The sequence below is a fragment of the Schistocerca serialis genome, chromosome 4, assembly GCF_023864345.2.
Source record: "Schistocerca serialis cubense isolate TAMUIC-IGC-003099 chromosome 4, iqSchSeri2.2, whole genome shotgun sequence".
Taxonomy (NCBI): domain Eukaryota; kingdom Metazoa; phylum Arthropoda; class Insecta; order Orthoptera; family Acrididae; genus Schistocerca; species Schistocerca serialis.
In genome coordinates this window covers 566,080,931-566,098,459 of record NC_064641.1, presented here as the reverse complement: position 1 = coordinate 566,098,459, position 17,529 = coordinate 566,080,931, and the positions used below count along the sequence as shown (strand labels likewise).

Here is a 17,529-nt window from a genome sequence, read left to right as displayed (position 1 = left end):
CAACACCCAGTCCCTGGACGGAGAACATTCCCCGACCCAGCTAGGAATCGAGCCCGGGCCCAGAGGATTGACAGTCCGTCACGCTGACCATTCAGGCTCGTGAACTTGAGGTGTGGGAAAATCCCCACTTCATCGCTACCTCGGAGACGATGTGGCCCATCGCTCGTTCGCCGACTATAGCACCATGTTCAACTCACTTAAATCTTGATATCTTGCCATTGTAGCAGTAATAACCGATCATACATCTGATACGGACACTTGTTGCCTTAGGTAGGCGTTGCCGACCGCAGGGCTGTATTCTGCCTGTTTACACATCCCAGTATTGTGACACACACTTGTTGTCTTACATAGGGGTCGCCGACGGCAGAGCCGTTTCTGTTTACATATGTCTGTATTTGAATACGCAAGCCTATACTAGTATCTTTGCCGCTTCATGGCATTTGCATGCCAACAGTTACATTGTCTCGTGAGAAAACACATTTCTAACTATAATATGTACATTTATCGAACTGAAATTAAAAAAAAAACTTTACCTCTACTATACCTCTTAATGAGTGCATTAGCACAGAATTATAAATTTATACATGGGTTCAATAATTAAGCGAAATATCGTAAATATAGTTTTTGTTGTTCCTAGAAGCCTTAGATAAGCAATCTCCATATGTTACTGGGTTGCGGATTCCGAGATAGCCGCTTTGTAATAACCAAGGTCCTTGTGGAACTTGTATAAGTATATTGGGACTACAAATCAAATATATGCCGGTTTGTGGCCTAAAATTTGTTCAAGGTATTTACATTACTTTCTGCGGAGAAATAATTTACGAATATAGATCATGTTGAGCAATATGGCTGACACTAAAGCTAATGATTAATTGTTATGACCTTAGCACAATTTGGCAACCTGAAGACGTTCAACGAATGAAACTGATTGAAGTACAGCGTATGTGTAATATAACAGCACAAATAGCCCTTATTGTTCATTAAAAAGTTGTGAATCACAGAAGTACTAGAAATTATACTTTTAAAGCAAACTATGACAGCGAGCGATGTGGCGCACTGGTTAGCACACTGGACTCGCATTCGGGAGGGTGACGGTTCAAACCCGAGTCCGGCTATGAGGTTTTCCGTGATGTCCATAAATCGCTCCAGGCAAATTTCGGGATGTTTCCTTTGAAAGGGCACAGCCGATTTCCTTCCCGATCCTTCCCTAATCCGACGGGACCGATGACCTTCCTGTTTGGTCCCCTCCCCCGAAATCAACCAACCAGTCAACCAGTCAATCTATGATCGGATCCCAACCAAAACAAAATGGCACATGTCGAAAGAGGTGCATGAACAACCAACTTCCAAATGTAGAAAGCGGAACTGAGGAACAATTGTAGATGTGAACCCGGCGGTCTAAGGGTGGTAGTGGATATGCCTTTCCAATTTTCTGCTGTAGTGCGCTCCGGGGGACCACCATTCGCTGCATCAGGAGAATTTCTGTATAAGGTGTTAGGAAATTCCCGTTATAAGCTTCTAGGACTTGTACTGGGGACTGACTACTCGGGAATGCCTACATAATATTTTGACAGGAACCCGCATACGGAAACGTACCGTTTCCGTGCTACAACCATTTGAAAACTTGTTACTAAGGCGACCACTTCTACAAGTAATTTATAAGGCGTGACCCAATGCATCACTTGTTTTACAGTTCCATTCATTAATAACCAGAGTAATTTCTTGTGTATTAGCTGATGGGTTCTCTTCAACGTGATCTAGAATGATCTCTTTCACGTCTGCTGTTAACGTCTCCTTGGAGAACTACAGTCTATCCTGCTAACGGTGAATGTACCGGTACCCCCTTTCTGGAAGCCGTAGCGTAATTGTGGTGAAAAAGGTATGTGATGGAGTCTTATGCTGCAGTTATCGATCTTGATAAAGGCGACGAACAGTTCTTCATTACCGTGAGCCGAACATACGGAACGATCATGTCGGTATATTCTACAAGCGTATGCTCAACCCCCGGCAGGTATGGCCAAGCGGTTCTAGGCACTTCAGTCTGGAACCGCGCGGCCGCTACGGTCGCAGGTTCGAATTCTGACTCGGGCGTGGATGTGTTTGATGTCCTTAGGTTAGTTAGGTTTAAGTAGTTCTAAGTTCTGGGGAACTGATAACCTCATAAGTTAATTCCCATAGTGTTCAGAGCCATTTGAACCATTTTGTATGCTCAACCACATTGCTCTAACACTCACAGAGACACGAATCAGGCTTGAACCAGGTCACAGAGGTAGGACTGACGTGAAATAACATCAGGCAATGTGGCGTAAGCATCAACACGCCCTCCCTCCCTCCATCCTTATTAGTACCCAGTTGTCTACCTGCAAAAATATTTTCGAACGGCTCTAGCACGGAAGTGGTTAGCTACCCGGACATGAGATCCAATTCAAATTATTGTCAACCCAGTCACTTCTATAATTCCTAAGAGTTAATAACTATAATTTTCGAACACCCTGTATATGCATGATCGCCGTGAACAATTCTTAACGTGTACTTGCGACGTCGACAGGTGCTGAGGTGAAAGTCTCCACAGCAGGCAACTTCTAGTAGGCTAAGAGCTACCTGAGTTTTCTTGGAGTACAAGTCGTATACAGTTTACATTTTGAGGCGTTTCATAGCACTTTAGCTGTACACGACCACTAAACTTATAGATTAGAGAACCCTCATAGGTTACCCTATCGAATTAGAATGAAGTGCCACATACAAAGCACTCCGTGTTCAGGCCACAAGTGGCCCACCGGGACCATCCTGCCGCCGTGTCATCCTCAACTGAGGATGCGGGTAGGAGGAAGTGCTACATATAGGGCATGGTAAATGAAGTACTGTCTTAAATGCAACATTTTGTTCGATCTCGTTCCATTAGGCTTCGTTTACTTTGATTCACTCCTTATCTCTAAAATGAATTCCGTCCGAACCGACACGGGCTGCCCATCGTTACCGACCGACTAAAGTGTCATTCTCGGCTGATGGGTGACAATAGTTGGGGATGTGTAGGGACATGTAGTCAGCAAAGCAATCTCCCGGCCGTTGTTAGCTTTTGTAACCGGAACCGCTACGTCTCAAAAACGTAGCTCCTCCAATGGCCTCAGACGGACTGATGCACCCCGCTTATCAACAACGCTCGGCAGATCCTAACGATCATCCATCTGATTGCCCGACAGTTCTTAACACCGGTGGTTGACAGGAATCAATGTTACCATGCTACTAGGCTGATGGCCACTTCTTATCTCAGATTCTTGCATTTCCCCTTCTACATCAATACTGAAAATTTGTGTCGCCATCAGGGGAAACTCTGTAACACATCTTGCCACGGCATTTCCGAGTCAATTAGCACTGAGGTCACCCACTCAGTCTGTCGTGAACGAAAATTCAAGCGGCCCGCCAGAGACTGTGTCGCCAAACGGCTTTTTCATTTGGTTTCCTAAATCCGAACGAGAGATCGATACAAAAATTGGACATGGGGCGATAGTAAGAATCGAATTTGAGCCAAAGTCTGTCATTCTCTTGTGCTATAGCCTATCCTATGAGAACAATTGACATTAATTTTATTTGGCACGCCGCTTGAATCTGTGCACGCTACGGCCAGATCGACTAACTTCAAAGCTAATTAACTCGGAACCGGTCCAAAGTATCGAATTTTTTCTTAACAATTCTTTCTCAGAACAAGCCACCACACAGCACCCTAACAAGCTTTCAGACTGTTTCTGACCCTCCTGTATAGAGCACTGTTCCAAATCAGTTATCACCAGAGAACGATTTCTGCTGAAAATATTGGCCACAGTGACCTTATTAACAATACACCTACGAAGCATGGAATGTCGTAGTTCTATACAGTTACATCATACTGCCACATGTGCTAATCATGCTCATGGTGGTCTGCGCTTTGACGATGGCAATTAAATAATTAGTTAATACTTGGTTTTGTTACATGTACAAAGGAACAAAGAATTCCATAATGTTTGTCATGGTGGAATGAGTCGGAGGCCACGTTGCACCTCGCCGGTCTTAATTAGCAGCGTATTTCACACTACAAGTTAACATCAATAGAATGTCATATTAACAGGTTAATTAAATTAATACTAACCTTAATCACCAAAGCAGAGAATATGTGTAATATATTAGAGATCTTTAAGAAAAGTTTAATATACAGTACAGTGCGCCAACACGCGCACACACACACACACACACACACACACACACACACACATCACAGAAATATGTAGATAGAGAGATAAAGAGACAGACACAGGGAGAGAGATCACAGGAAGTAGGAGCGTTTATCTCATTGTACTACATAATTAAATTTCAGTGTGACACTATGTCATACACTTCATGATGAAACAAGTTCTCGTCAGAAGTGCATGAATTACTTAAATAAAGTAATTGTCTTGGACAAGGTTAGAAGTAAGCCTTCATCAACTATGTGTCGGTCTACTGTTTCAAGCGTATTTCCTGGAATGTATCAACCAAATACCTTTAACGGAAAACATGCTTTAGTCCTTCTCGCCCTCTGTGTTATGACATTTTACAAGTCATTATACTACTCATTCAATATAGGTTTTACACTGTATGTGTTACTTTTCATTACATTCACAGAGGTTCTTTATGTGTATCACATATACATATATATATATATATATATATATATATATATATATATATATATATATATATATATTCGTGCAGCTACCCCGCGCTGAAACGCAGAGAATCATCGATGAGTCTTTCTAAAGTGTTTTAACGATGTTGGTGAAATGTTCGTTGTTACATTTAAAGATTTCATGTGTTGTACTTTAAAGATTAGTGCAACTTATCGCTGAATTTATTTGTTGTTCTTTATGATAATAGTGCAATAACTATCCATGTGAACAAAATAAAATAAGAGTGTGTAATTTATTCTTGTTAAAACTGTTACCTATAATGTCGTTCGAAACTACACTTTGTGATGAAAATGAAGTTAAATTTACCGCAATACGCTAACTAATTTTTTCAAGTGGGTCATGTACGTTCTTCCAATCTGTTTTGTCACCATTCCTGAACGTCTTACAATTTAGTTTCTTATTTGGTTGTTTTTAGTTGGACTGTTAGTGCGGTTGATGCCATTTCCTTGGCCTTTTGCTGCAGTTTTAACTGCCACAGTAGCTGTTCAGCTAAAGTAAAATGAGAAACATCATTTGATTGTTTTAGTTTACAGACATGTAAGCAATGTAGAAGTGCTTCTGTTTACAGTGTGATACTGGAGAGCTGTCTTCACACTTAAAATGTGGGCATAAAGGTAATTTTGACTGCGGAACACGAGGCATATACAGGGTGTTTCAAAAATGACCGGTATATTTGAAACGGCAATAAAAACTAAACGAGCAGCGATAGAATTACACCGTTTGTTGCAATATGCTTGGGACAACAGTACATTTTCAGGCGGACAAACTTTCGAAATTACAGTAGTTACATTTTTCAACAACATATGGCGCTGCAAGTGATGTGAAAGATATAGAAGACAACGCAGTCTGTGGGTGCGCCATTCTGTACGTCGTCTTTCTGCTGTAAGCGTGTGCTGTTCACAACGTGCAAGTGTGCTGTAGACAACATGGTTTATTCCTTAGAACAGAGGATTTTTCTGGTGTTGGAATTCCACCGCCTAGAACACAGTGTTGTTGCAACAAGACGAAGTTTTCAACGGCGGTTTAATGTAACCAAAGGACCGAAAAGCGATACAATAAAGGATCTGTTTGAAAAATTTCAACGGACTGGGAACGTGACGGATGAACGTGCTGGAAAGGTAAGGCTACCGCGTACGGCAACCACAGAGGGCAACGTGCAGCTAGTGCAGCAGGTGATCCAACAGCGGCCTCGGGCTTGCGTTCGCCGTATTGCAGCTGCGGTCCAAATGACGCCAACGTCCACGTATCGTCTCATGCGCCAGAGTTTACACCTCTATCCATACAAAATTCAAACGCGGCAACCCCTCAGCGCCACTACCATTGCTGCACGAGAGACATTCGCTAACGATATAGTGCACAGGATTGATGACGGCGATATGCATGTATGCAGCATTTGGTTTACTGACGAAGCTAATTTTTACGTGGACGGCTTCGTCAATAAACAGAACTGGCGCATATGGGGAACCGAAAAGCCCCATGTTGCAGTCCCATCGTCCCTGCATCCTCTAAAAGTACTGGTCTGGGCCGCCATTTCTTCCAAAGGAATCATTGGTCCATTTTTCAGATCCGAAACGATTACTGCATCACGCTATCTGGACATTCTTCGTGAATTTGTGGTGGTACAAACTGCCTTAGACGACACTGCGAACACCTGGTGGTTTATGCAAGATGGTGCCCGGCCACATCGCACGGCCGACGTCTTTAATTTCCTGAATGAATATTTCGATGATCGTGTGATTGCTTTGGGCTATCCGAAACATACAGGAGGCGGCGTGGATTGGCCTCCCTATTCGCCAGACATGAACCCCTGTGACTTCTTTCTGTGGGGACACTTGAAAGACCAGGTGTACCGCCAGAATCCAGAAACAATTGAACAGCTGAAGCAGTACATCTCATCTGCATGTGAAGCCATTCCGCCAGACACGTTGTCAAAGGTTTCGGGTAATTTCATTCAGAGACTACGCCATATTATTGCTACGCATGGTGGATATGTGGAAAATATCGTACTATAGAGTTTCCCAGAAAGCAGCGCCATCTGTTGTTGAAAATTGTAACTACTGTAATTTCGAAAGTTTGTCTGCCTGAACATATACTGTTTTCCCAAGCATATTGCAACAAACGGTGTATTTCCATCGCTGCTCGTTTAGTTTTTATTGCCGTTTCAAATATACCGGTCATTTTTGAAACACCCGGTATATGATGCATAATTAGAAATAATCCTCTAATACCAGCAAAGGAATACCATTGTCAACCAGAGCAGGGAAGTACCTATTCAGCCAAACATTTTAATTAACAATAAAAAACAGTGATGGTGCTGCATTAGAGGATCATGCAAACGACACATGAACTCATTTCTGTTTCGAGAAATTACTTTAATAAACAACCTAGTAATATGAATCTATTAACAAATAGTTCTCGGGTTTAATTGTTTGGACTATATGAGGAGCGTGGTCATGCTGTAGATATCGTACAAAAATTAAGTTCCTTAAGAAATTAATAAAATATCATTCTTCATGACAGATTGAGTTGTGAATAGTCTTTTACTCTAAAGTCAAATTCTGTGTAATCCAGAATCTGAAGTTGCTCCATGTTGTAGTTCTACGAAGACACTAAAGCATATCACAGATGATTTTTCAGCTATAGATACGAATTACACGATTTGGACTTGGTTGAAAAGTCAGGCCCTTCGCCCAAGGAGCGACTCAGATGAAACATGTTGACGACCTGAGCTGGTAACTGGCCCCTCCCCCCTCGCTAAAAAAAAATCACTTACTATGTAGGTAGGTAGGGCTTCGCAGACGGTGTGAATGGTGACTGACTCATCCGTAAATCACTTGCGACGCGTTACTAACCAGTTGCCAGCTAGTCGGCGTCTAAGTTGCCAAGCGATATGAGTTTCGTCGTCTCCTCGAAAACAACTCTGTACTGATTTAACCCTCCTACTACTAGAATTTTTTTGTTACAGTGAGTACCGCTGGAGTCCATATGATAACCAAGTAATTAACTCGGGATATATTGGCAATATTCTATTTATTTTAATGAACTGACATGAAAGCATACATTACTGATTGAAACCAGGCAAATTATGTACATAGGTACTTACAGATCGTGTCTTAATCATTGATCTTACAGATCCTTACTTTGAAAACAAAGCAGATCTTTACATTTAAAACAAAGTACCTCCGAATGTTGTTTACAGACAAAGAAAAGCATCTTCTGGACTTTCTGAATGTTTTCTATCCACCGAACTTTCGAAAGGGTGCACCGTCCACGTTTTGCCCCGGTGTGTACTTCTGCTGAAGGAGGATGACGTGGAAGACAAGCTTTGCTGCACCGACTTCTGCTTTTCTGTACCACACTTGCTCCCAGCTCCAGAAGAAGAAATTCCTTTCTCTTGCAGTTGGTGTTTTTATTACAGTCAGCATTTAGTTCCGCCAAACTATGAAGGCATTTAGGGCACGAATATAAAAAATATTGAAAAAAGTAACCATAGGCATCTCCATGTCATACGTTTTGTGGTGTAGGTCCTGACTAACTTGTCCTTTGTGCCTAGACCTGATTTAGCTGTATTATATTCTAGGGTTATAATAGGTTTTACTGCTTCGCCGTTACCCATTTCCTCTCTGAAATGTATTGTACTCAGTGATGTCACTATCGTACCCTTTTTTGGGCAATAGGGGACTATTGTTGCTGATTCTTGGGATCTGAAGAGACATGAAGATGCAGTTCTTCCTCTTGCTTCGATAAATTCTGCAGTTACTTCATGACAACTTTTTTCTAGTGTTCCTAGCAGGCATTTGTTTTCGTTCTAGTTCCTTTACCAAAGCCCAACTTGTAAAGAAATTATCTGTAGTGATATTTCTACCACTCCCGGATTTATGTTCTGTCAATCCTATCACTGCACTTTTTACCTGATTTATTTATATAGACTGCTCTTCGCCCTTTCCTGCGTATACCTGCAGGTGTGTGACATAGTAATTAGTACTGTCACGTGCAGCCTATGTCTTTATACCATACTTTTCAGGTTTTGAGGGTTTGTACTAGCAAAATGGACACCTACCCCTAAAAGTTACCAGTTGTTCATCAACAGTAATATTCTCTTGTGTTTCGTATGCATCATGTAATGTGTTTACTCTCTGTTCAGATAAATCCCTTATAGGAGCCAGTTTATTAGGGCTACGATTCTGTCACCAATGCTGAGCATCATCAAACCGAATAGACGTGATATTTCTGTAAAGCAATTCCTAGCCATAGAACTATTGAAAATAGGTTAGCCATGCTCTTCCATGTTCCATAAATTCACTATACCCTCTTTGTAACCTTTGTACACTCTCGCGAGAATAAAGACGCTAAGAATGCATTCAAATTCTTCTCTGTCAAGATCCGTCCATTTGTTACCGGAAATAATGTTATCTTCTTTGTTAGTCCAAAATAATCTGGAAAACGCAGGGGTTCATAAATAATTAAAACGTTGACTGCACAGTATTTACGTACTTTACAGTATTCCTGGAACAATTTTCAGTATATTTCGTGCTGGCTGTCTCCCATGTAATCTAAAAGGATTTTTGCCCATGTTCCATTTCCATTTCTCCACCTGAAAAAAAATGGGATTAGTATTTCACATATGTTCTTACAGATTTTTATTATTAGTACTGTCATTAAAGTTTTAGCAAACATACGGTAGATTACATACACTTACTTGAAAACATTCTGATTTGAGATGTTAGCAACTTTACGAAGTAGAGTTTCCAAATCTTCAACATCTTCATCAGAATCTTCAGTTGATTCACTACCTCCAGAAATATCATCATCTGTATCTTCATTCGTCATCAGATGCTATATCTCTAATTCCTCTTCTACATTCAAAATTGCTTGTATTTCAGCACTACAGAAACGTTTTCTAGTCATAATGTAGTTCTTGCATGCGCTGAAGCAAAACACTATTAACAACTGAGGCATACACAACAACGGCTGATGCAAAAACGGCAATAATGGGTATAAATAATGAGTGGGAAATGTTAGTTTCATTTTGCAAGTGTTTTGTATAACATCTCTTCAACGTAACATTCATCATTCTGTTTTCATAATGTTACATTCAAGAAGCAAACAAAAATTCAGATTGTGATCATGCTCACCCCAGTAGTACTCAGTGCATGGCCCTTGAATAAATTTTAATATGTTATAAATGTAAAACTGAGCAATATGTCATTTCATACAAGCAACTTAGAAAATTGTCGTTTTGATTCAAGGCAGATATATATTTCAAATCTGCTTATGGAGTCACATGGCCCCAGTGGTACTAGGAGGGTTAATTTGAAAACGAAATAGCAGACTTTGAAGATTAGCTTTGTACAGAAAGTCGAAAAATGTCCTGTTATATAGGACTACAAGTTCCCAGGCTACTGCTTGGGAGATTGACAGAGAATGCGTGGTGTGAGACGGGAATATAAGTTCAATGACACGTGCAGTCGTGTGCAAGTGAATAGCGAAAACGACACGAAAATGATAAATCTTCGACACGTGTGAACACAGCTGTGCTTACATATAAATCATTTAAGGAACATAAATCACCGTCACTTCATTTCCGAGATTACTTGGCAATTCCTTGAGGCTGTTACAAACTTTCAGGGGTAACGGAGAAGGGTAAATGTATCAATTTGAGGTAAGGGACTCTGGTCAGGAAAGCCCGAATCAAGATTTAAAAAGTAAAATCGTTCTGATGCCTCTGACAATGGACCCCATTTACTGTATGGTAAACATAGGCTCTAAAGTGCAAACGTTAATAGCTATCAGCACTTGTTCATCTTTGCTACTGTAAAACGCACCTCTTCTACTGAAAAAGTGCTCATAGCATATAAGCATAGAAGCCATGTTTACAACTGTGTTTTTCTTTGTTTTATCGGTACTACTTTCTCCTGAAAACACAGAGCTGGCAGTAGAAGAGGTCCATTGTCACAGGTATTAGAATGATTTTCGCTTACAACTTTCTATCTGGTTGTTTCTTGACCAGAATCCCGTGCCGCAAATTGATTCATTTACCCTTCTCCGTTATTCCTGAAAGTTTGTAACATCATCACGGAATCGCCCTGTATAAATCTCATAACTTTTATGTTTCCAAAATGAAAATTACGTTACGCTGGGACGGAAGAAATCACCTGTGCCAAATCACTATGGCACAGCTTAGTTGTTCAATGTAAATAAACAAATCTCTTCTTCAGGCATCCGCAGTTGTGGTAACAAAATCTTAGAAACAGAGCACCCTGTAAAGCTTTATGGTAATTTTTAATGGAACATGCCGGCCGGGGTCGCCAAGCGGTTAAAGGCGCTACAGTCTGGAACCGCGCGACCGCTACGGTCGCAGGTTCGAATCCTGCCTCGGGCATGGATGTGTGTGATGTCCTTAGGTTAGTTAGGTTTAAGTAGTTCTAAGTTCTAGGAAACTGATGACCTTAGAAGTTAAGTCCCATAGTGCTCAGAGCCATTTTTTAATGGAACATGACCAGTCTCGTGGCTTATCGCCGCATCCGCTTGTGTACATAATACTTTAAGTCGTTAAAGACATCGGTGTAGCAATGAAGGGAGACACAACCTTCACTAGTAAAACGGCTATGCCTGCCAAATGCAAGTAGTCAATCACAGTGAGTATGAAAACGTAGATGAAGATACCGTTGTTCCTTGTATGCACAGATCAGTCAAGAATATACTTCCTGTTTTCATTTGTGTGTAATAATAACTGAGGACCATAAATTCCTCTGACACTGAACCTTACTCGACTTGCTAAGTGTGATCAAAAGATGACCGGGTGCAACAGATAATATGCCCACTTCTCCACACTCGCACAAACAAACTACAGCTTTTCATTTCAAAGTAGCGCACTGTGCAGACCTGCACTGTTAGCCAGTCTGCAAAAGCCGCCACCACTTTTTAGTTGCTCTGTGTACGGACGGGCTGTCAATGTGGTGTGAATGGAAAATGTGTGTGCTTGACATATTAGTTATGTAACGAGTTAGTTTTCAGTCTCCTAATGATTCATCATCATATGCACAACATGATTAAAAGAATGCGGACACCTAATAATGGACTTTTACTAGCGGCTGTGTCTATGCTTCCCCTTTTATGGTGGGATGAACTCTGCTAAGAACACTTCCAGTGATAACTGTGGAGGAGTAACAGCCTAATGACGGAAAACATCCCCAGACTACTTCCTCCATACTTCACTGTTTGGACTACACATGATGAGAAGCAATATTGTCCAGGCAGCCTCTAAACCTGAACCCTTCTCTCACATTGACATAGGGTACAGAGATATTCATCATTCCAGTTACTCGTTTCCAGTCATCCACTTTCCAGCGACTCAGCTCTTTCGCCACTTGAAGCATAACTTAGCACTGACTACAGAAATTTGTGGGTTATTAGAAGGTGCTCGACCATTGCACAGTTTTCTTTTTAACTGAGCACAGTCATTCTGATGGCTAGACAGCTGGTGGCATTTTTGAACTCACGAGTGACTCCTTCCGATGATTTCTTTTTGTTTTTTACAGTCGTCCTTCGCAATTACCGACGGTCGTGAGATCTGGCTGATCTTAGTCTGGCGGTGGTTTTCCTTTCGTGTTTCCACTTCACAGTCACATCAGCAACTTTAGCATGGACCGATTTTAAAATGTTGAAATGTCCATGGTCGATTTGTTGCTGATAGGAAATCCAGTAACCTGACAACGCTCCCAAGCAGAACTATAAATATGTAACTGTTTTTCAGAATCCAGACGCTGTATTGAATTTGATGATGTGAAGGAATGGCAGTATTACTTAATGGGCGTGAGACTGTTTTATAATCTATCAAGACGATCTATACTAATTTTAGGAAATAACCTTTGGTTAAATTGCAGCACGTGGTAACCACTGGTAGGTTGAAAGCTAAATGATTAAAACAGAATTTAAGCTGCAACTTCGTGTCGCAGAAACCAGAATACGTAAATCTACTTTTAGTTTAAAAATGCTTACTTTGCAGTGACATGTTCATTAATGCTGTAAGTAATCTCAATAGTTTTGTTCTGCTTTAAGATACTGATATCTTAAATGAATCACACTGATCCGTAAAGATCTTCATTATTTAATATCTAATCGGAAAACGACGATTAGTGTCGACAATTTTATACAAAGTTAATTTTATACAAAGTTAACTGTCTCTCTTGTTCAGGAACATTACAAGTGCGGTTCTGGCTGTTAATTAGAGCACTACACAAATTTGTCACTACCGATGCATAACTACTTTTTCCCTGACAGTCCGTCTACTCGACTTAAATATTATTGATGGAATAGAGTGACATTCTTAAGCTACTGAAGAATGCTGATTAACGGCTAAACCGGCCAACTATCGCTATTGTTACATTCATTGTTGTCAACTTAATATCAATGAATTTTTCATATGTTTACGAGTTTATTTCTATCATACTGTTTGTAATATGTTGCAGATCACTGGCTGTTTTGTACGACTGTCGGGAATGAAAACAAGCAGCTTTACAAGCTGGTGGTGATTCATTGAAGAGGCAGTGAAGAGAAAAGTATTTTGGTGGGCTGTTAAATCCAAGTGACGTATCTATGTTCCGAGATACATCTACAGTGAATACCAATGATGATTATGTAACTGGACTAACGTAAAACATTCGAGCATATTGACAATATAGCTTATCTTCTGCGTAACAGTCTTCAAAAATTAGTATCTTTCTGAGTGCTGTGATATGGGTTCAAATGGATACAGGATACCAAGAAGAATAAAACACACCATTGTTGTATAAAATAAATTAAATGGAGTGTACTTCAGCGTGAAGAAAGCCAAATATTATCAGGGATGCCATCCTTTTGTTCTTCGGATTACCGCCCTCGTAGCACGTGCAAGCGACCGTGTGACGCAATGCGGCTGGTGAGCAGCCACGACCGGCGGAGAGGCGCCAACGTCCTCCGCCTCCGGTAAACCATGTGCCAGACGCAGCGGGAGCAATGGCCGTGGCGGCAGTGCTGCGGCCTCCCGCCGGTGTCCCTGGTGCTGGCCGCCGCTGCCGCCGCCTGGGCGCTCACCACCCCCTGCCTGGCCAGCCACCCCCACCGCCACCACCACCAGCTGCAGCAGCGCTACCTGCAGGAGGCGGACGGAGCCAAGGCGCACCTCAGCGCCTGGAAGGCCGCCTGGCCCGTGAAGCGCGAGGCGGTGGTCGAGGGCGAGCTGGTGCTGGGCGGGCTCATGATGGTGCACGAGCGCTCCGACACGGTGACGTGCGGGCCCGTGATGCCGCAGGGCGGCGTGCAGGCGCTCGAGACCATGCTCTACACGCTGGACAGGATCAACGCGCCACCCTCGCTGCTGCCCAACGTCACCATCGGTGCGCACATACTCGACGACTGCGATATGGACACTTACGGTCTGGAGATGGCGGTCGACTTCATCAAAGGTACAGGAAATGTAAATTACTTCCTTTATCTAAGAATACAGACAACTGTGGATGTACTGTCTGTACAGATGTAAATTACGGGCTGGAACGTAATACGGCCTTTCTACAATGTGTACCTTCTACGTGTCAATGTTTCATTATTCCTCTTTCATAATTTATCCTACATACACCCATTTAAGTACGACATATCTGAAATAGCGGTTAGCGTGTATCTGGGAGTGGTAAGATGTTGAGCCAAAATTTTCAAAAAACTTTATATATTATTTATTTGCTTCATTGTTTTAAAATTGAGAAATGAAACAAGTCAAAAGGAGCGGTATGGCACACATTGTTGTTGTTGTCGAGAGACTGGTTTGATGCAGCTCTCCATGCTACTGTATCCTGTGCAAGCATGTTCATCTCTGAGTAACTACTGCATCCTACATCCTTTTGAATTTGCTTACTGCGTTCATCTCTTTGTCTCCCTCTACGATTTTTACCCTCCACGCTTTCCTACAGCACTAAATTGTTGAACACATGATGCCTCAGAATGTGTCCTATCAACCGATCCCTTCTTCTAGTCAGGATACGTCACAAATTTCTTTCTCCCCAGTTCTGTTCAGTAGTTCCTCATCAGTTACGTGACCAACCAATCTAATTTTGAGCATTCTTCCGTAGCACCACATTTCTCTTCGTGTCTCAACTGTTTATTGTCCATGTTTCAGTTCCATACATACTCCACACAAATACCTTCAGAAAGGACTTCCTGACAGTTAAATCTATACTCGATGTTAACAAATCATTTTCTTACCATTTCCAGTCTACATTTTATATCCTCCCTACTTCCACCATTATCAGTTATTTGCTTTCAAAATGGTTCAAATGGCTCTGAGCTCTATGGGACTTAACATCTGAGGTCATCAGTCCCCTACAACTTAGAACTGCTTAAGCCGAACACAACCATGCCCGAGCCAGGATTCGAACCTGCGACCGTAGCAGACACACGGTCCCAGACTGAAGCGCCCAGAACCGCTCGGCCACAACGACTAGCTATTTAGCTTCCCAAATAGCGAAACTCATCTACCACTTTAAATGTCTCGTTTCCTAATCTAATTCCCATTCCACTACTCTCCATTATCCTCGTTTGATTTGTTCATGTTCATCTTATATGTTGTTTTCAAGACACTGACTATTCCATTCAACTGTTGTAGCAAGTCCTTTTCTGTCTCTGACAGAATCATAATGTCATCAGCAAACATCAAGGTTTTTGTTTCTTCTCCCTGGATTTTAATTCCTACTCCTAATTTTTCTTTTGTTTCCCTTACTGCTTGCTCAATACTCAGTTTGAATAAATATCACAGATAGACTACAACCCTTTCTCACTCCCCTGTCAACCATTGCTTCGTTTCCGTGCCACTCGACTCTTATAACAGACATCTGCTTTCTGCACAGATTGTACATGACAGAAAATATAAAATCGTTAATATCTACAACATTGGAAATAGCGCAGATTTTACCAAAAACATTAAGTTTCCAGTCTATAACAAAAGAGCTGAAAACAAATGATTTGTTAACATAAGGCTAGTTCCCTTCAAATCCAAAACAGACACGGTAACATTAAATCCAGGTAAACACACATCGCAAGCCAGAAGATCTTACAAGCCTCGTAGAACTCTTAACAAAAGAATATAAGTGTGCATACCTCATGACTGTAATCTTGAATTTAAATAATTACTGTAGCAACGTAAATGGAATACACAGTAAAAACGGTTGCCCATCTTGACAAATGAGCGGTTACTCGAATGCACATAACCGAAAAAGTTAATGTTTTGCGGATGAAGAAGAGAGACATACGATTAGCGGGAAGCAATCAACATTAAAATAGATTTCTGTTTGATTTCTACCAGTAAGTTTAAAGTAAGTCAAGCATCTACTATTAATACTGAATTCTGATCCATGTAGAGATCTAACACAATTATAGTTCATAGTATGAAGGCTTTCACGACCGGATGACATATCTTCTGATAAACCTACCGGGATGTAAGGTCGTGGTCTATGAAACTCTTCAGCTCCTAACGTTCCGTCCAGAGCTGCGCTGCACATCTTCAGAGGGGTGTTTCTCCTCCGGCGACTCTTGCCGGAGGAGAAAAACCCCTCTGAAGATGACCAGCGCAGCTCTGGACGAAACGTTAGGAGCTGAAGAGTTTCATGGACCACGACCTTACATCCCGGAAGGTTTACCAGAAGATACAATTATAGTTGTCTCTGCTCATAGTTAAGCAGCATTACACACGATATCCTACACTGAATGAACGATCAAATTCATTTAGTGAATGTGAACGGCCCATTTTGGTGCTACAGTCAGCGGTAAAATTGCTCATAGTTTTTTCCTTCTTATCAATGTGTTTGGCTGTAAGTAAACACCAGCAGCACAACATCCACAACCAAACCAGGGAAGTGAGATAAATACCAACTCCGGTGACACAAACTCACGACTATAAAAGCATTGGGAAACAATGATTCTTCAACTGATATATGCACACCGTTTCCGCAAACTCCGATAACATGAAGAATCCGGCTGCCGTCCTCGGTGAGAGGTCCCAATTACCCACCGAACAGAAGACCAACATTCCGCCCAAAAGGAAAAAGCATTTTTTTAAGTGAACTCGGCGATTGGCTCTCGCGCGAGACGCCGACTAACCTGTCGCTTGGGAACACCAAACAAAGCAGTTTCATGACGGACAGGAATCAATTGTAACACGCGTGCGGCTCAGTATCACTGAACACAAATCTACAGCAATTTTTAGTACCGCTTGGCTTCAGGTAACACAATATTAGAGTCTGACCAAGGACGTGAGGTTCCGGTGGTTCGTTGCAAAGTAATAATGTAACCATTGTTCATTCGCTTTGATTACCTTTGTTTCTTTGAAAATACCTCCACAACAGTGAAGTAGCCTGTAATACGAAATCATTGAAGCATTGAAATAGGAAACTCTGATGCAGGAAATGCTGTGATTGCGCACAACGGGAAGAGCTCTGCACACCATCGTAGGGCCCCTTCCCCCCCCCCCCCCCCCCCCCCCCTTCTCTGCCTCCAGTGAACACTTGAAGGTGAGTATCGTCCAGTGCTTCCCCGGTAAACCTGTCCATCACTTTTAACGTACAGATAACACTGTCATAAAGACAAAAGTGAGACAGAACTGAGCAGTACGCAATACAAGCCTGGGGGTGAACAATAATACGGGCTTCCCACTGTCAGTACCAAGAACTGTGAGCGAGAAAGTGTTCTGAATGTTTGTGTAGCATGTATCTGAGGTGTAAAATGAAATCGACTTGGTATTCACCTAATGGGGTTTTGGGAACGACCCAAAAACCACATCCAGGGTGGCTGTCAGATGCAGCCT

General features: G+C 41.8%; 1 protein-coding gene across 1 annotated transcript in view; it reads left to right on the top strand.

Moving 5' to 3' along the window:
• Positions 1 to 14,220, top strand: part of LOC126474610 (metabotropic glutamate receptor 2-like) — a 91,946-nt gene extending 77,726 nt beyond the window's left edge. The window contains exon 2 of the mRNA XM_050102087.1: positions 13,172 to 14,220. Within this exon, the coding sequence (XP_049958044.1) occupies positions 13,675 to 14,220 (546 nt within the window). The 5' untranslated portion in view covers positions 13,172 to 13,674. The remainder of the gene's footprint in view (positions 1 to 13,171) is intronic.
• Positions 14,221 to 17,529: the final 3,309 nt, after the last annotated feature.